The sequence below is a fragment of the Marmota monax genome, unplaced genomic scaffold (genome assembly GCF_021218885.2).
Source record: "Marmota monax isolate L192 unplaced genomic scaffold, Marmota_monax_Labrador192_F-V1.1 WCK01_AAM20220418_F8-fsc00045, whole genome shotgun sequence".
Taxonomy (NCBI): Eukaryota; Metazoa; Chordata; class Mammalia; order Rodentia; family Sciuridae; genus Marmota; species Marmota monax.
The window spans coordinates 659,183-678,739 of record NW_026692132.1 but is presented as its reverse complement, the minus strand read 5'-3'; the positions used below and the strand labels follow the sequence as shown (position 1 = coordinate 678,739).

General features: G+C 36.4%; 1 protein-coding gene and 1 non-coding gene across 2 annotated transcripts in view; one reads left to right on the top strand and one right to left on the bottom strand.

Annotated features, from left to right (window-relative positions):
- Positions 1-19,557, top strand: part of Htr3b (5-hydroxytryptamine receptor 3B) — a 35,542-nt gene that overhangs the window by 1,482 nt on the left and 14,503 nt on the right. The window contains exons 2-3 of the mRNA XM_046467032.2: positions 2,645-2,805; positions 19,221-19,265. Coding sequence (XP_046322988.1) covers positions 2,645-2,805; positions 19,221-19,265 — 206 coding nt within the window. The remainder of the gene's footprint in view (positions 1-2,644; positions 2,806-19,220; positions 19,266-19,557) is intronic.
- Trnag-ccc (transfer RNA glycine (anticodon CCC)) lies at positions 4,987-5,053 on the bottom strand. Its single transcript has one exon. It is a non-coding gene; the product is annotated as a tRNA-Gly (tRNA).

The following is a 19,557-nucleotide window of genomic DNA, read 5'->3' as shown; positions in this document are numbered from 1 at the left end:
TTATGAAGTGCAAAACAATTATAAGATATTATTTACCTCAAAATACTACGCAGAAAATAATACTGGCTGTATACTGTCATGCTGAAAGAGTTTGGGCTTTGGATCCAGACCAGCCGTGTTTAAATTCCAGCCCCCTCGTTTGTGAGAGCTATCTGACCTTGGACAGTACCAACCTCAAGCCTGTAGTTTCTCACTTAGAGTAATTGTGCACTCCTACAGACTGTGGAATTCCTAGGTCAAGATTATTGGGGATGTTAAATGAGAACATTCATGAGATTTAGCCTACTGCCTGGCATACAGTAAGTATTCAGTTAGTACTTGGAAGATGCTGGAACCATACACCTGAAACTCTTATTTCCTTGTAAACTTTCAGTTGTGTATATTACTCTCAGTATTCTAAAGAATATACTAAGTCAAGAATAGCTCTTTCCCTTAAAGTACCCCAGACATTTTAACATGAGTGTATGTGAGGGAGTAACTCATTAAAACAAACAAACAAAAAAACCCACAAAGGAATAATTCTATTGTATTCTTATCTTCTTTTTAAATCTCTTACTACAAGTGCTTCACAGCTCAATCCCCAACACATTATACTTTCTATAAATCATACAAGTGAAATATTTAAAGTGATTATTAGCATTCAGTGTTAGCGAGGAATCTTTCCTGGGTCTGTTGATAGCTTCCATCAGTGTCTGTTGAAACATCACTGAACTGTGAGTCATTTAGTGCTTGTGTGAATGTCACATTAGCTTTCAAGGGGCATCATTTACTGTTAATTAATGGTCACTTAAATCCTTAATCTTTCTCCTGTAATTGATCTTTCTCCTCAGGCACATTTGCATTCATAGTAGAAATGTAATTTATTATTTCTTCCCATCTTAAACAAAGAACTCTTTCCCTTTTGGTTTATTTAAGCACACTTCCATGCTTATTATTTTTCTCATTTCATTACTGTTTCTCTTTTGTTCTGAGTCCTAGCTTCCAGAACTTTCTCTTTTTACCCAAAGATTTTGACACATTTTTGAAAATATGTTTATCCACAGGGGACGCATGGATTGTTTCCTAGAAAAGACAGCAGAAGGAAATTTTGAGTCTTTATGAGCAGAGAGTAGAGGGAACCCATACACATTCATTTCTCAGAATTATGTTTTAACTCTGTTTCTGATAGTTTCCTGTATTGAATCATGAACATTTCAGCATTTCCCCAACTGAGACTTGAATTGGGAGCTTCCAAGCGAGGTAAAAATGAAGCTGCCCAAAGCAAAGTTTGTAGGAAGAGCATCGGGCCAGCTTTGCTTTATGTTCCTGACTTCCCTCCCCTGGGGTACGCCAGTGAGAAATGTTCTCAGGTAGAGAGATTAGCAGCACACTTTTTGACAATAACCATTCACAAAAACCTTAAAACCGAAGCCTGATGCAAGCCACCCACCTTAGTCCTGCATGCCTCAATGGCTGATGCCATTTTAGGCATCTTCTTGGGTGGATAGTTAAGAAGTTAAAATGCTCATTAGATTCTCAGTTCTGATGGTAATGAAAGTGAATATTCCACTGCCCACAGTGAGTCTGGGATTGCACCTCCAGCATCGTTGTTAGCATTTTGGTCACATTGACACTGATAAATCATAGAAATTGCTGCCTGTGGCGGCAAGTGACACGACATCATTCATAAAGAAATGGGCATAAACAGGATTGTCGCACAGGGAGAAGCGATCTCATTTACAGTTTCCTGTTGGATCCCTTATACTTTCAGCAGCTCATCAAAATAACCATCAAAACCACTGAGAGCCCAGGCAAATTCACACGCAGGACACTGCAGATAGATTTCATCACGCACTGTGTCATGAGGTGTGCAATTTGCTTCAGTCCAATGACTTAGCGAAGGTTTGAATTCCCTAAGGGCTGGTGAAGCTTGTGAACAAAATATCTTTTTGCAATTCAGAGAGAGCCCTCACAAATTTGTCACTTCCAATTGTTGGTGTTCATTTCTCTTGCTTTCTGTCCCCTGGCTTCTCTTGCCTCACCACCAATCACTGCTCCTCTACAAATCAAGATTCCTGGGCCAGAGGAAATGGTTGTTTCCTGGAACCAGAAAGAATTTTCCCAAAACAAAGATCTCATTTTCTGACAAGTGCATTTTATTTAAAGACAGATAGTGTGAGGAGAAGAGATTTTTTTGGGGATAAAAGTATGAATTGAAATCTCACTCATTCCATTATCTGAAAACTCATACAGATTTTTTAGGGCTCAGTGGTCTGTCTATTATAAATGGAAAATCAAAAGAAAGAAACCAAGGTGGTAGTTAAATTTTGGCTATATATATAGGTGGGTATCTGCTATGATAGGAGCCAGTGATACAGGAATAAAGAAAGAATTCTGTCTCCAAGATGCATGATTGCTATAAAATGGAATTGTGGGTACAGTTTGCATTCTTGGAGATGGGTTTGATTTATTTATCTTTATTCTATTTCTCTATTGGGCACTTAGGCAATCCACTTACTTATTAAATAAGTTTCTGCCAAAGAGCTCACCAGCTAGCTGTGGGCTATTCCACTAATAGCCAAGTTCGGAACAATCTGAAATCTCCTAAAGATGCTTCTTAATTTCATTTTCACAGTGATTGTTTTTTTTTTTTTTAACCCCCCAGGAATTCTAGCTACAGATACACCTCATCCCAGGAATTCTACTCTGCATCATCTCACCCAACATCTACTAGAGCAATATCACAAGGAAGTGAGACCTGTTCACAACTGGCATGATGCCACCACCGTCTACCTGGACCTATTTGTCCAAGCTGTATTGGATGTGGTAAGGACCATCTTGCCATTTCTAATTTTTGTTTCCCTCTTGGAAAACTATCTGTGATTTATGCAGGAGCTTAGATGAGGCCCTATTCTTGAGAGTATGACTCAACTATTTGGGAAATTTGCTAGATTCATATTAGCTGTTAGCATGAGGTAAAATATTTATTTGGTAAATTGTGCTTTCTAGACCTCTATTTAGGCAAATAGGCTAGAAATACAAGTTTCATGGAATTAAGATAGTTTAGGAATTGTGGTCATAGGTCACAGTACAGATTTATTGCTGACACTAAAAATGGTAACAGGTATCTTCCTGCAGTTCACATTTTATTTTATTTTTTATTTTTTGGTGGTGTTGGGGATCGAACTCAGGGTCTTGTACATGAGAGGCAAACACTCTACCAATTGACCTATATCCCCAGCCCTATGCTCATGTTTGTTAGTAATAATAGTAGATTTAAGAAAAGATCCAAAAACAAACAAACAAAAACAAAAAACAAAACAAAAAAAAAAAAAAGAAAAGAAAAGATTCACTACTTATTACCTAAAATTTGAAAGTTGGGAGGGGGGAAATGCCTTGGTATCATGAGTTTATAAGAGGGCTTTTATATGTAAAGTGTTTGCTAAGGATGGTAGGGAGGACTTGCTTATTAATGCATTCTTTTCTTCCTGTTTCTGAGAGATGGGTCATGGGAATGAAATGAGAACATGCATGTAAAGCAGTTAGCAGAGTTCTCAGTAAGAACTGGCTCTGACGATCCTCTCATTTCCTTTGTCTTCCCTAATTACAAAGTTTTCAATACCAAGAGAATATTTCATCCTATGTGATTTATACTTAACTTTTAAAATGTATCAAAATGTTGTGCTATAAAATAAATTTATTTATTTATTTAGGTCCTGGGGATGGAACCTAGGAGTGCTCTACCACGCAGCTAAATCCCAGTCCTTTTTAGTTTTTATTTTGACAAAGGGTATCATTAAGTTGCTGAGACTGTCCTTGAACTTTCAATCCTTCTGCTTCAGCCTCCTAAGTGGTTGGGATCACAGGCATGCGCCATTGCACCTGGCTAGATTTCCTCTTAAAAAATAGACTTTACAAGCCCGGTGCCTTGGTGCACGCCTGTAATCCTAGCAGCTCCAGAGGCTGAGGCAGGAGGATTGCGAGTTCAAAGCCAGCCTCAGCAAAAGTGAGGTGCTAGGCAACTCAGTGAGACTCTTTCTCTAAATAAAAAAACATACAAAACAGGACTGGAGATGTGGCTCAGAAGCTGAGTACTTCTGAGTTTAACCCCTGGTATGAGTGCCCCCCACACCCTGCCCCATCTCCCTACAAAAAATCCTAGACGTTACAAAGCTTGGTTAAAGTGGTTTAATATTGTTTTTCAATTTACTTCAAAAACTTATATCTGTCCTTTCTTCCTTCATTTATGTGGTGCTGGGAATCAAACCAAGGGCCTTGTGCATGCTCAGCAGGCACTGTGCCACTGAGTACATCTCTAATCCACTTTTTAAAAGTTGAGAGGTATAACATGCTTGTATTGAAATGTACAGATCTTAGGTGTAGAGTCTGATCGATGGTTTGATAATTACATATTCATATAATCCATACTTCCATTAAGATAGCAAAGATTCCTATCATCTCAGAAAGACCTCTCATTCCTTTCCGAGTCCATCCCACACAAATATTGTTCTAATTTCTTTCATCAGTGATTAACTTTGTCAGTTCTAGAACGTCCGTCATAGGACCCATGTTTAGTTTTAAATTTTTTTCTTGGTAGACTCTTATTTAGGGGAAGGGAGGCTGAGGATTGAACCCAGAGCCCCGCTCATGCCAGGCAAACACTACCTGGTGACATATGTTTCCAGTCCAGCAATTTTGTTTTTGTTGTTGTTGTTGTTAAAGGAATTTGATCGTCTCATCCAGTTCGTCATATTTATTGACTTAAAGTTACTCATATTTTTCTCTTTTCATTACTTTTTAATGTCCATAGGATTTATGGTGATATGGCTCTTCATGCTTCATATTAGTAACTTGTATTTTCTCTTATTTTCCCTTGACCAATCTTGCCTAAAGTTTATCAGGTTTAAAAAATTTTTTTTAATATAACCAAATGGGCTTTGCATTTCTCTCATTATTTTTTCCAATTCACTGATATCTATCTATCTATCTATCTATTTATTTATTTATTGTGCTGGGGATTGAACCCAGGGCCTTGTGCATGGGAGGCAAACACTCTACCAACTGAGCTACATCCCCAGCTATCTTTATTTATTTTCTTCGACTCACTTTAGATTTAATCTGTCCCTTTTATGTAGTTTCTTAAAGCGAAATCTTGAATAAATAATTTTAGACATTTAAATTTTCTAATATAAGCATTTAAAGCTATAAATTTCACTCTAAACATTATTTTAGTTGCACCCTATAAACTTTGATACATTTTAAAAGTTAAGTATAAATCACATAGGATGAAATTCATCTTTCTAAAGCTGATTCCTTTTCTCTAATCCCTGTCCTGGCAACCACTGGTCTTATTTTTTTTCCCCCTATAGTTTTGAGTTCCAGAATGTCACACAAATTGAATAATATAGTATTTTATCTTTTGAATGTGGCTCCTTTCACTTAGCATAATGCCTTTGAGTTTCAAACACATTTTTTCATATTTCAGTAGTTGTGCTATAATTGTTTATGTATTTCCCAATTTCTGGACATGTAAGTTATTTCCATTTGGGATTGTTCAGATTTCTCCAGTTGATGTATACCTATGTACATTTCTATATTTAGTTCTAGGTACATTTATTACATGAGTATATGTGTTGAGCATCTTTTTATTACTATTCACAATACCTGAGATAATTAACTTATAAAGAGAAAAGGTTTATTTTGGCTTACAGTTTTGGAGGTTCCAGGCCATGATTATATGGCCCCATTTCTTTGGACCTGTGGCAAGGCAGCACATCATGTAGGAGCACATAATGGAGCAAAACCACTTGCTTCATGAGTGGGAAGCAGAGACTGAGGAGGGAGCCGGGGGCCCCATAATCCCCCTTAAGGGCATGCTTCCAGTGACCTAAGGACCTTCCATTAGGCCCCACCTTTTAAAGGTTCCATCATTTCCCAATTGGGCTGCCCTGGGGACTGAGCCTTTAACACATGTACCTGTGGGGGCTCTTCAACCTCCAAAGTACAGCAGTCTAACTTGGTGTAACCACCACCATAATCAAGTTATACAACTCTACTCTTTGGTAGCTAGCTACATCACTTTCTCCCCACTAATCTCTAACCTATAGCAACAATTCATCTCAATCTTTTTGCTTTTTCAAGAATGTTGTGTAAATAGAAGCATATAATATATTACCTTTGAGATTGACATCTTTCATTTAGCCTAGTTTTTTAGTTCTTTCATGTTGGTGTGCATAGCAGTAGTTCATTCCCTTTTATTGCTGAGTAGGATTCCTGGTTTTTGCTTCACTTAACTGGTCTGAAAAATCTATGCATTTTAATTGAAGTGTTTAGTCCATTTGCCAACACCATCTTGCTGTTTGTTTTGTAATTATTCTATGTGTTTTTTGTACTTCTATTCCTTATATCCCACCTTATTTTGGGTAGATTTAAAATTATTAACAAATATTAAAAATAACAAAATATTTAAAAAATGTTTTTAACATTTTATTTTAGTTTACCTATTGGCTTTTTAAGCTTTCCTTTTTCATATTATTATTTTTTCCATCTTTGTTGTTTTAAGAGTTTGCCTTTGGGAGTTTCATATTTATCATTATTTTATTCCAGTGTACTTAGATTTAACATTATGATACTTTTCATAAAATATATGAAACTTATAATAATAATCTATCAACCTGTTGCATTCTCATTGCTACTTTTATCTTCAATTTTATATTCACATGCATAATATACCTCACAATATCATGTTAGTATTTTAATGTACTTTGTTAAAATAATTTAATGATTCCTCTTTGTTTTAATGGGTTTTTTGTGTTAATATTTTAGTGCTATATGGTGAGTAATAGCATCTGGATTCTTCAGCTGACAATTAGGCCTTGCAATTGATGAAAAATAAATTTGAAACAGAGTATAGGGTTTACATTTTCTTTTAACTGATGCAGATTGCTTTAGTATAATTTTCCTCCAGCTTAGATAAATACCTATTCAATTGTTTCTTAGTAAACCGGAATATTTAAGAGATACACACCAAATTCTTCCTTTTAACAACAAATTGTGTCTTTCTTATTTATATTTTACCACCCTTGCTAGTAAAAGCCAAAAGACCTTAGAAAATATTATTTAATTTAATGCCAGGAAATACCCCCACGCTAAAAGGCCTAGTCTCTCAAATTTTAATAGAAAATTCCTTTATTCTCTTTTTAATTGAATACTGAACTAGAATTTTTGAGATTCAGTTTCCTGGGGCTGATTCTTCACCTGGCTAAAAGAGATATTATTCCTTGTCATCTAGTTGCCAGTGGGTTATCATGACTGTTCTGCTCACCAGAGGTTGTCAAGTGGTGAAGACATTTTGAGTAGATATACAATATGAAGTGTGTCATATGAAACCCCAGGGCTGAGGGGCAGTCAGCCTTGAGCTAGTGATGCAGACGACCTATAGGGCTCTCCTTATCCTTCTACTTTCTGCTTCATGTTGATTAAGATAAAATAGAATTGCTTAGGCTTTCCTTTAGAGCTTATTTGGAGATAAATATGGGAAAGAAGTAGAGTCTTTATATTAATGTTTTTCCTTGGAAGAAGTGTATCAAATTGAAAAATTTTTATCTCTTTCTTCCTATCTTGATAAAAGAAAGCAAAATCTGATTCTGTATGGTAGGTAAGGAGAACACTATTATTTTTTTCAAGAATGAGGTTTTTCTTCCATTATAGAATATGCTTGTTACTACAATATGTTAGATATTATTGAAGTATATTTTTAATATTTCTTCCTTTTTTTTGTGCAGTGCTAGGGACTGGGGATTGAATTCAGGGTATACACTAGGCAAGTGCTCTACTACTGAGCTACATCCCCAGTCCCTGGAATATTCTTTTTTTTAACAGAGGGCTTCTTTTCCCCCTTAAATATTGTATTTGTTTTTTTTTTTTTTTTTGCCTTTGTTTTATTTTATGTGGTGCTGAGCATTGAACCCAGTGCCTCACGCATGCCAGGAGAGCGTACTACCACTTGACCACATCCCCAGCACGCCCTGGAATATTCTGTGTCCTATCCCTCTAGTTTTATTCCTCTCTACTGTCTTATCTACATATACTCAATATTACAAGGAACCTGGACCCCTTGTTGTGTCTTGCCTGTATGCTTTCATTCCATTTCCTCCAATGAACATTCTCCTCTTCATTCTTCATCTGTGCAATATCATAGTCCTCCAAATCTCAGCTCCTAAAAGAAATTTCTCCAAGATAGTTGGCTGAAATCTTTTTGTTGTTGTTGTTGATTTGTTGTACTGGGAATTGAACTCAGGAGTACTTTACCTCTGAACTACATCCCCAGCCCTTTTTATTTTTTTGAGACAGAATCTCATTACGTTCCTGAGGCTGGCCTTGAACTTGCAAATTCAAATTTATGATCCTCCTGCCTCAGCCTCCTGAGTCACTGGGATATGGACATGTACTACAGTGCTCGGCTTTTAAAAATCTGTTTTTTTCTTTCTTTCTGTTTGATGGTGAGTATTGAATGCACATAGTTACTTGTTAAAAATGTCATATTTCCTAATTTATTATAAACTACTTGAAGACTTTTTTTTGGAGGGTTACTGGGGCTTGAACCTAGGGGTGCTTAACCACTGAGACACATCTCCAGCCTTTTTTATTTCTTATTTTGAGACAGAGTCTCAGTAAATTGCCGAGGATGGCCTCAAACTTGCAATCCTCCCGCCTCACTCTCCTAGATTGCTGGGATTTCAGGCATGTTCCACCATCCTGGCTACTGATATTCATATTTCCCAAAACATTGCAGTCCAGTATATTTTACTCCCAAGACACTGGATCAATACTGGTTACATGAACAAATGAATTTAAAAATAAAATATCAATCCTAGTATTATTTTTTGTCACAGGCTAGTTTACTTTGAATCCCAGTATTATTTTTGTCACAGGCATTGCAGAATTCTCAATTTCATTTAGGTGAGCTAAGCCTAAAGTGAACTCCAGAGGCAGGGACAGTTTTGAAGGACTTGACAAAATCGCTCACAGATTCTGCACAGACAAGGACACTCCCCATGTAAATAGAGAACTTGTTGGATGCATCTGCCAACCGCTGAGCTGCTGGCAACTTGTATTTGGAATGAAGAGCTTCCAGGCCCGCTCTCATCTCTGCACCTCTCTTCCATTATAATCTTTTGCCTCCTGTTTTGTTTATATAAAAGACTACAGTCTAGTCTTAGAATTTCTGGGTATTATGAGTACCTTAGGGAAATCTGATTATAGAGATAATCTACTCAACAGTGAAGAGTTTCAATTTGTTTCTATTGAGTTTTGTCAATTCCGAATCCCAGATACCTTTGTATTCCAGTCCATTGACTAGAGCCTCCCAGCCAGACGTTGAGGCATCTGTTTCTATAGTCTCCGGAACTGGGAGAGATAAATAAGAATGTGGGGGAATTATCTGTATATTTGCTAACCACCAATTTAGATCTAAATAGACTCCCTCTGTTAGGAAGACTAATGAATTCCAATTCTCTGAAATATCCTTTGCTTTTAACAAGCAAGATGGAAGGTATCTAAAGAAAAAGAGAGAGAGAGAGAGATACACAGAGGGAAAAGCTGTGAATAATGCCACCAGAGAACCAATTATGTTCACCAGCTGGCATTGAGAAACTTGTTTCCTTTGACAAAAAAAGATTTTAGTTTTTGCCTCAAACTACTTTTTGACACCGTGTTCTTTAGGGCTGAATGACGAATTCCCTCAGCCGCCCCAATAAGATTTTAGGGGAAAAATTTTTTAATGTTATTGTTATATATGATATGACAAAGAATTGGTGAGCAGAGAAAGGCATCAATACGGCAATTTAAAGGTATATTTCTTTCTTTCTTTTTTTTTTTTTCCTTTTTGGTGCTAGGGATTGAACCCAGGAGCACTTTACCACTGAACTATATACCCAGCCCTTTTTAAATTTTGAGGCAGGGTCTCACTAAATTGCTGAGGCTGTTCTAGAATTTGAGATTCTCCTGTCTCAGCCTCTTGTATTACTGGGATTACAGGCGCATACCATCATGCCCAGGTTAAAGGTTTAATTCTTAAGCATAGATAACTGCTAGATTTCCAAGTAATGTAAACTGCATTTTGGACCCATTTTCCCCCCTATTTGCAGGAATTCTCAAAGATGATAACTAAGCCAAAAACTGAGCCTTTGTGCTTGAGTAACATGATATATATTTCATGACCTGTTGGCTAGTAAAATTTGCAAAGAAAATTAGGGTGTCCCCTAATCTTAAACTTCCAATAGAGAACTTTTTTTTTTTCCACCACCAGGACCCCTGCTGAGCCACTCTTGACTGGGAGTCTCTTCTGGTCCCCCTCCAAACTGTTCCTTAGGGAAATACTTGTGAACTCAATCTTTTCACTTTGCATATCACTTTAAAACCTGCCTTTCCCAAGTATCTGCTAAATGTCCATAAAAATCTGTAGAACAAGTTCATTGGAACCTCCTTTTGCTGAGGCGCCAAAGCAGGGTCACTTCACATCTGCTCACCATTTCTTTTTCTTTCTCAAGGAACCTAGAAATGCCATATACAGTAGCGGGCAGCAATTTGCTTCTTTTTTATTTTTATTTTTGTTGTGCTAGGGGTGAAATACTGGATGCTTTCCTGCTGAGATACATCTCCAATCCTTTATATTTTTTTGTTTTGAGGTAGGTTTTCAGTAAGTTGCCCAGGCTGGCCCCAATCTTGTGATCCTCCTGCCTCAGCCTCCTGAGTAGCTGGGATTATAGGTGCATGCTACTACACTTGGCTGCAATTTCCTTTCTAGATTGTAAAACAGGGAAATTTTAATCTGAAAAGTTTATGGGTTTTCTTCCAAATGCTGCCACCCTGCGAAGAGCCCCTAAACATGTCCATCTAGTCCATGAACTGTACAATTTCAGATACACCATTGTCATGGACTAAAATCTTCTATATCCCATACCCAATCTGAATTCTTCAGAGTGTCAGTCTTGACCCTGTGCACAAAGAATATATATTTTAAATATTGATAGGGAATTGATATACAATTAATTTAGTAAACCTAGTTCCAGGAAAGGAAACAAGAATTGTTATTTGCTTTCATATACATAACTGTTCACTTATCATAATGTCTTCAGGCTCATACATGTTATATCAATATTTCATTACTTTTTCTTAATTTGGGGTGCAGACAGTGAGCTACATTCCCAGTCATTTTTATTTTTTATTTTAAGACACAGTTTCTCTAAGTTGCTGAGGCTGGCCTCAAACTTGTGAACCTCCTATCTCAGCCTCCCGAGTTATTGGGATTACAGGCTTGTGCCACTATGCCCAGCTTGGAATTTTCTTCCTAGGGTTGAATGATATCCCAATTTATGTATATAAATCGTGTTTATTTATTCATTGATGGACACTCTAGCTTTTTCCACTCCTTGGCTATTGTGATTAATGCTGCAGTGAACAGGAATTGTTGTCAGCCTTTTTGCTGCTGCGACTAAAAGTCCTGACTAGAACAATTGTAGAGGAGGAAAGTTTACTTGAGAGATCGAAGTTTTAGAGGTCTCAGTCCATAGGCAACTGGCTCCATTCCTCAGGGCTCCAGGTGAGGCTGAACATCATGGTGGAAGAGTGTGGCAGAGGGAAGCAGCTCATGTGATGATCAGGAAGCAGAGAGAGAGAGAGACTTTACTCACCAGGTACAAATATATACCCAAAAGCTGCACCGCCATTACCCCACCTCCTCCAGCCACACCCCACCTGCCTTCAGATACCACTCAGTCCTGTCAGGTATCACTTCACCAATTGGGTCAAGGCTCTCAAAGCCCAATCATTTCTTCTCTGAACCTTCTTGTGTTGTCTTGTACATGAGCTTTTGGGGGACACCACACATCCAAATTATAACAGGAGTGTGCAAACACATTTGTCTGAATTTGTTTTATTTCTTTGGGTATATGCTCAGAAGTGGAATTGCTGGGTCATATAGTAGTTCTATTCTAATTTTTTTAAAGAACACCATACTGTTTTCCACAGCAGATGTACCATTTTATATTTCCACCAATAATGTACAGGGGTTCAAATTTTTCCACATTCTTGCCAACACTTGTTATTTTATGTCTTTTTAAAATAGTAGTCATCCTGATGATTGTTAGGTGGTATCTCATTATGGTTTTGACTTGCATTTCCTTACTAGGGGTTATTTTAGTCGATCCAGGCTTCCATAATAAATGCTACAGGCTGAATAACTTAAACAGCAGAAATTTATTTCTCACAGTTCTGGAGGCTGGAAGTCCAAGATCAGGGTACTGACTGATTTGGTCCTGGTGAGGGCCCTCTTCCTGGCTTATAGATGGGCACTTTTTCACTGTATTCTCATATGGCCAAGAGATATCTTTCTCTATTCTTCTTCTTTAAGACATATATTTTTTGAGTCAGAGTAATTACATGTATTTATGGGATGTAGTGTGATATTTCAATACGTGTATGCCAGGTGTAATGATCAGATCAGGGTAATTGGTATTTCTTTACCTCAGACATTTATTTTGTGTGTGCGTGTGGAGAGGGGAATATTCGGATCCTCTTTGCTAGCTATTTTGAAATATTCAATTAATTGTTGTCAACCATAGTCCTTCTACTATGCTGTAGAACATTAGATGATTCTTCCTATCCAGATGTTCCTTAGTACACACTCACCACCCTCGTCACCCTCTAACCATCCTCTCCATCTCTCCCTCCCCCACACCCTTCCCAGTTCTAACCTCTACTTCAATATCAACTTTTTTAGCTTCCACATATAAATGAGAACAAATAGCACTTCTCTTTCTTTTCTTTGGCTGATTTATTTAATTTACCTTAATGTCCTCCAGGCTCACCTGTGTAATAGCAAATGATGACATTTCATTCTTGTTTTAGGTGGATAGCATTCCATATGGATATGTACCATAATTTCTTTATCCATTGATCTGTCAGTAGGCATCTAAGTCCATTCCATATCTTGGCTACTGTTAATAGTGCTACAATAAACATACGAGTACAGATATCTCTTCAACTATACTGATTTCAATAACTTTTGATACATACCCAGTGTGAGATTGCCAGATCATAAAGTAATTATTTTTTTGAGACACCTCCATCAGTTTTCCATAATGACTGAACTAATTTTCATTCCTACCAACAGTGTACGAGAGTATCCCTCACCAGCATTTTTTTTTAATTTCTAGAGGAACAAGCAATTTATTTTTTATTGGTTCTTTTTAGATATACATGACAATAGAATTAATTTTGACATAATTATAAAAGCATGGAATATAATTTGTTCTAATTTAGGTCCCACTACTTCTCCTTCCCCTTCCTTCCTCCTTCCCCCTGTTCTCTTCCCTTTACTCTACTGGTCTTTCTGCTATTTACTTAGAGGTTTTTTTAAAAATTAGTGTCTAATGGATGTACACGATAATGACATTCATTGTGATATATTCATATATGTACACAGGAAAGTTAGGTTAGAAGTTAGGTCAGATTCATTGCACCATCTTTCCCTATTCCAACCCTACTCTCTTTCCTTCATTCCCCTTTGTCTACTCCCTTGATCTTTCATCTATTCTTTTCTTATCCTCCCTCTTATTTATATATATATTTAGTTGTAGGAGGACACAATATCTTTATTTTTTGATATTAGGCTATTGCCTAGCCCACATGAGGCACTGAACTCAGTGCCTCATGTGGGCTAGGCAAGACTCTACCACTGAGCCACAATGGCAACCCCTCTCTCCTCTTATTTTGTTTTTGTTTTTTGGGGTTACTCAGGTTTGAATTCAGGGGAACTCAACCACTGAGCCACACCCCCAGCCCTATTTTGTATTTTATTTAGAGACAGGGTCTCACTGAGTTGCTTAGGGCCTTGCTAAATTGCTGAGGCTGGCTTTGACCTTGAGATCCTCCTGCCTCAGCTTCCCTAACTGCTGGGATTACAGGCCTGCACACCACACCTGGCTGCACCCTCTTATTTTGAATTAAGGTCTGCGTATCAGAGAAAACATTCTATCTTTGACTATTTGGGGACTGACTTAGATCACTTAGCATGATAGTTTCCAGATCCATCCATTAACTGGCAAATGCCAGAAAATCATTCTTCTTCATGGCTGAGAAAACTCCATTGTGTATTTATACCACATTTTCTTTTTGTAATTTTTTTAGATGCTGATGGATCTTTATTTTATTCATTTATTTAAATGCAGTGCTAAGAATTGAACCCAGTGCCTCACACATGCTAGGCAAGTGCTCTACTACTGAGCCACAACTCCAGCCCTTATACCACATTTTCTTTATCCATTCATCTGTTTGGCACCTAGTTTGGCTCCATAGCTTGGCTATTGTGAATTGTGCTTCTCTAAACATTGATGTGGCTGCTGATTGTAAATTTTCTGGACATATATTGAGAAAGTGGAATAGCTGGGTTAAATGGTGGTTCCACTCCTAGTGTTTTGAGGAATCTTCATACTACTTTCCAGAGTGGTTGCACTAATTTGCAGTCCCACCAGCAATGTATGAATGTACCCCGCCTCCCATATCCTTACCAATATTTATTGTTACTTGTATTCTTGATAATTGCCATTCTAACTGAAGTGAGATGAAATCTCAGTGTGGTTTTAATTTGCATTTCTTTAATTGCTAGAGATGTTGAACATTTTTTCATATATTTCTTGACCATTTGTATTTATTCATTTATTTTGGTACCAGGGATTGAACTCAGGGGCATTTGACCACTGAGCCACATCCCCAGCCCTATTTTGTAATTTTTATTTAGAGGCAGGGTCTCACTGAGTTGCTTAGTGCCTTGCTGTTGCTGAGGCTGGCTTTGAACTCACAATCCTCCTGTCTCAACCTCCAGAGCTGCTGGGAATACAGGTGTATTCTTCTTCTTTTTTTAAAGTGTTTGTTTAGTTTCTTTGCCCATTTATTAATTGGGTTATTTGTTTTGTTTTTGTTTTATTTTTTTTGAGTTAAGTTTTTTGAGTTCTTAATATTCTTAATTAATAACCTGGATATTCATGTCCTGTCTGAGGAGCAAGTGGTAAAAATCTTCTCCCATTTTATAGGCTTTCTCTTCCTGCTTCTGATTGTTTCCTATCCTGTGGAGAAGCTTTTTAGTTTGATGCCAACCCATTTATTGATTTTTAATTTTACTTCTTGCACTTTAGGAGCCTTCTTAAGGAAGTCAGTTCCTGAGCCAATATGTTGGAGTGTTGGGCCTACATTTTCTTCTAGCATATACAGGATTTCTGGTCTAATTCCTAAGTCTCTGATCCACTTTGAGTTGAGTTTTGTGCAGGGTGAAAGATAGGGGTTAAATTTCATTCCACTACATATGAATTTACAGTTTTCCCAGAACCATTTGTTAAAAGGTCTGTCTTTTTTCCAATGTAGTTTTTGGCATCTTAATCTAGTATACCAGGTAACTATATTTATGTGGTTTTTGTCTCTGTCTTCTATTCATGCCTGTTTTGGTGCCAGTACCATGATGTTTTTGTTACTATCGATCTGTAGTATAATTTGAGGTCTAGTATTATGATACTTCCTGCTTTGCTCTTTTTTGCTAAGGATTGCTTTGGCCATTCTGGGTCTCTTATTTTTCCAAATAAGTTTCATAACTGCTTTTTCCTAATTCTGTGAAGAATGTTATTGGAATTTTGATGGGATTATTGTATTGAATCTGTATAGTGCTTTTTGTAATATGGCTATTTTGACAATTAAATCTTCCTATCTAAGAACATGGGAGGTCTTTATTTTTGCTTGTTTGCTGTTTTGTTTTGTACCAGGAGTGGTTAACCACTGAGCCACATCCCTAGCCCTTTTTATTTTTAAAAAAATTTTAGACAGGGTCTCACTGAGTTGCTTGGGGCCTCCATAAGTTTGTTGAAAAATAAACCCCACACCTGTAAGTTAAACAGTATAGTCTCTATTATCCTAAAAAATTTGATCAAAATAAAACATTCAAGGAACAGATTTTCAGTCACTAACTACAGAATGGAGAACGTATTCAACTCATTTTAGGAAGTTAGAATAGCAGTACATAACAGTACACATAAAAATCTGTCAATGACAGTAAGAAAAAAAATATTACAAACTCAAACATGATCACAGATACAAAAAACAAGACAAAATATTAGGAACAATTTAATAATTCTATTATTATTATTATTACTTTTACCCTCTTGGTATCAGGAATTGAATTCAGGGATGCTTTACCCCTGAGTCACATCCCCAGCCCTTTTTTTTAAAAAAAAAATTTGTTTTAATTAGTTATACATGACAGTAGAATGCACTTATATACTTTGATATATCATACATAGATGGGATATAATTTCTCATTTTTCTGATTATACATATTGTAGAATCACATTGGTCATACAGTCACATACATGCATACAGTAATAATGTCTGTTTTATTCTACTATCTTTCTTATCCCTACATCCCCTGCCTTCCCGTCCTTTCACTTCCCTCTACCCAATCTAAGGTAACTATCCCCATCCTTTTTTTTATTTTGAGACAGTTCTCACTAAATTGCTGAGGGTCTCACTAAGTTGCTGAGGCTGGCCATGAACTTGCAATCCTCCTGTCTCAGCCTTCTGAGTTACTGAGATTATAGGCATGCATCACCACCCCAGCTTGTTTCAAGATATTTTTCAATTTCTCTTTTGATTTCTTTATTGACACATTGGTCATTCAAGAGAATGTTGTTTAATTTCCATGTATTTGTACCAAATTAAAAAAATATTTTTAGTTGTAGATGGACACAATACCTTTATTTTTTTTTGTGGTGCTGAGGATTGATTCCAGTGCCTCCCATTTGCTAGGCAAGCACTCTACCACCAAGCCACAACCCCAGCCCCATATTTGTACCATTTTTCTAGTTTCTCTTGAAGTTGATTTCTAATGTTATTCCACTGTGGTCAGATAAGATACATGCAATTAATTAATTTCATTAATTTTTTGAAACTTGTCTTATAGCTAAATATATATATGTCCCAGAACACATTCCATGTGCTCTTTAGAAGAATATGAATACTGCCGCTATTTGATGAAATAGCTTTTTTTGTTCTAATTAGTTACGTATGACAATAGAATGCACTTTGACACATCGTACATAAATGGACTATAACTTCTCATTCATCTGGTTGTACATGATGTAGAGTTACATGGGTCATGTAATCATATATGCATGTATGAAATGTCTCGTAAGTTTTGTTAGGTCAATTTGATTTATAGAATAATTTAATTCTGATATTTCTGTGTTGATTTTTTGTCTTGATGATCTGTCCATTGATAAAGGTAGGGTGTTGAAGTCCCCAGCTATTATTGGATTTGTCTATGTCTACTTTTAGGTCTAACAGTATTTGCTTTATATAATTGGGTGCTCTAGTACTGGATGAATGTATATCATATATATGTGGTCTTTATTTTCCTTTTGTTGAATTGATCCTTCTATAATTATATACCTTCTTTATCTCGTTTTATAGATTTTTTACTTCAACATCTATTTTATCCTATATAAATATAACCACTCCTGCTCACCTGCTCACTTTTGGTTTCCATCTGCATGGTATAGCTTTTTCCTTCTCTTCACTTTTAGTCCATGTGTGTCTCCACTGGTAAAGTGAGTTTCTTGTAGGCAGCATGATGTTGGGTGCAGTTTTTAAAAATTTTTTCCTTAATCTATTTAGTTGATCTAGATATTTTAACCTGAATCTAATCCATTTACATTCAAGGTTGGGTTAACTGATAAGCAAAGACATAATCCTGTCATTCTTTTGATTTTCTCATGGTTGTTTTATATATTCTTTATTGTTAGTCAGCTATCCATTGCAGTGACAAATACCTGAGAAAAACAACTTTTTTTTGGTACCAGGGATTGAACTCAGGGGCACTCAAAACCACTGAGCCATATCCTCAACCCTATTTTGTATTTTATTTAGAGACAGGGTCACTCTGAGTTGTTTAGTGCCTCACTTTTGCCGAGGCTGGCTTTGAACTTGAAATCCTTCTGTCTCAGCCTTTCAAGCTGCTGAAGTAAAAGTGTTTTTTAAATGGGGCTGGGGGCACACAATTTGGCTGATAGCAGTGATTTTAGGCATCTATTCATGTGTTTATTGGGAACCCATGTATCCACTTTGGAAATATATCTATTTAAGTCCCTTGCCAATTGTTAAATAGGGTTCTTCATTTTTTGTTGTTGAGTTGTAGAAATTCTTTATATAATCTGTGTACAAGCCCATTACAGATATATGACTTGTAAATATTTTCTCCCATTCTGTGAGTTAGCATTTCATTTCCTGATGTTGTCCTTTAAAGCACAAAAGTTTTTAATTTTGATGAAACCCCATTTGTTTTTTTTTCTTTTATTTCTGTGCTTTGGTTGTTATATCTAAGAAAACATTGCCCACTTCAAATTCATTAAGATTCAACTCTGGTTTCGCCTTAGAGTTGCATTGTCTTACCTCTTAATAGCCAGGCACGATCCCTTTTGAGCTAATATTTGTATATGATGTGAGATATTTCTTTTCTTTTAATCCCCAGGAACATCCTAGTTTTGGAATGTTCTTTACTAGATTAACTACAAAACAAATTGGTAAGGGAGTTGTTGCTGTTGTTGTTTTGTTTTGTTGTTTGCTGTTTTTGGAGATCTTTAACAAAAATCACCAAATCACAGCAGATATAGGAAATCACACCTATTATATATCATGTAAAACATACCTCACTTATATTAAGCCCATTCAGTCTTTTTTATAAGCAGAGAAATTTAAACACAAGGTAAGTTAACAGAAATGGTTTACAACATCAGTTGAGATAACACTCACTGAATGATTATGAATAATATCTTGATTACAAATAAAAGCTTGGTCTCATCTTTTTAGCTAGGAATTGACTAAGACTTTATATCATTTTTTAGTTTGATTAATGAAAGAGTAACTAATTAGAGTGGAAAAGAGATTAGCAAATCATTCAAGATGTCAAGTGCAGTCAAAGTGTAATTTTGTCATCGATAATTTAGTAAGCTCAAAGCGACAGGTGTACATAATAAATAGGAACAGAGACTACCAAGTATTGAAGACTCTAGGTAATGTTCTTAAAATCAGCATTATTTGGTTAGATTGGATTTTATTTACCTGAATTGTCATATTGTTGAATGTGCCTTTGGCTTATTGACATCCTATGGTTTGGTGTACATTTCCTTTTTGCTTTGCAGGATATACAGAATCAAAAGTTAAAGACAAGTGTATGGTACCGTGAGGTAAATGATTGTTTCCTTCTATGCATGCTGGATTTCTGATCTGCATCTGCTTCAAAATGTAATTATTCTAAGGAATAGATATTATCTTTGCATTTATACTTCCTTAGATATGCAGCAGACATAAATTATTAGAATCCCTGCAAGATGAATGGCCATGGTTTCTTGAATGGCCGTGATTTCTTAAGTCCTTTTCCCTAACAGAGAGTACCAAGGGGCTGATAAATTGGATCATTAATTCAAATTTCTCGTCATTTCTTTAGTGGGGTGGATCTTGTCCCACTTTGATAAGTTC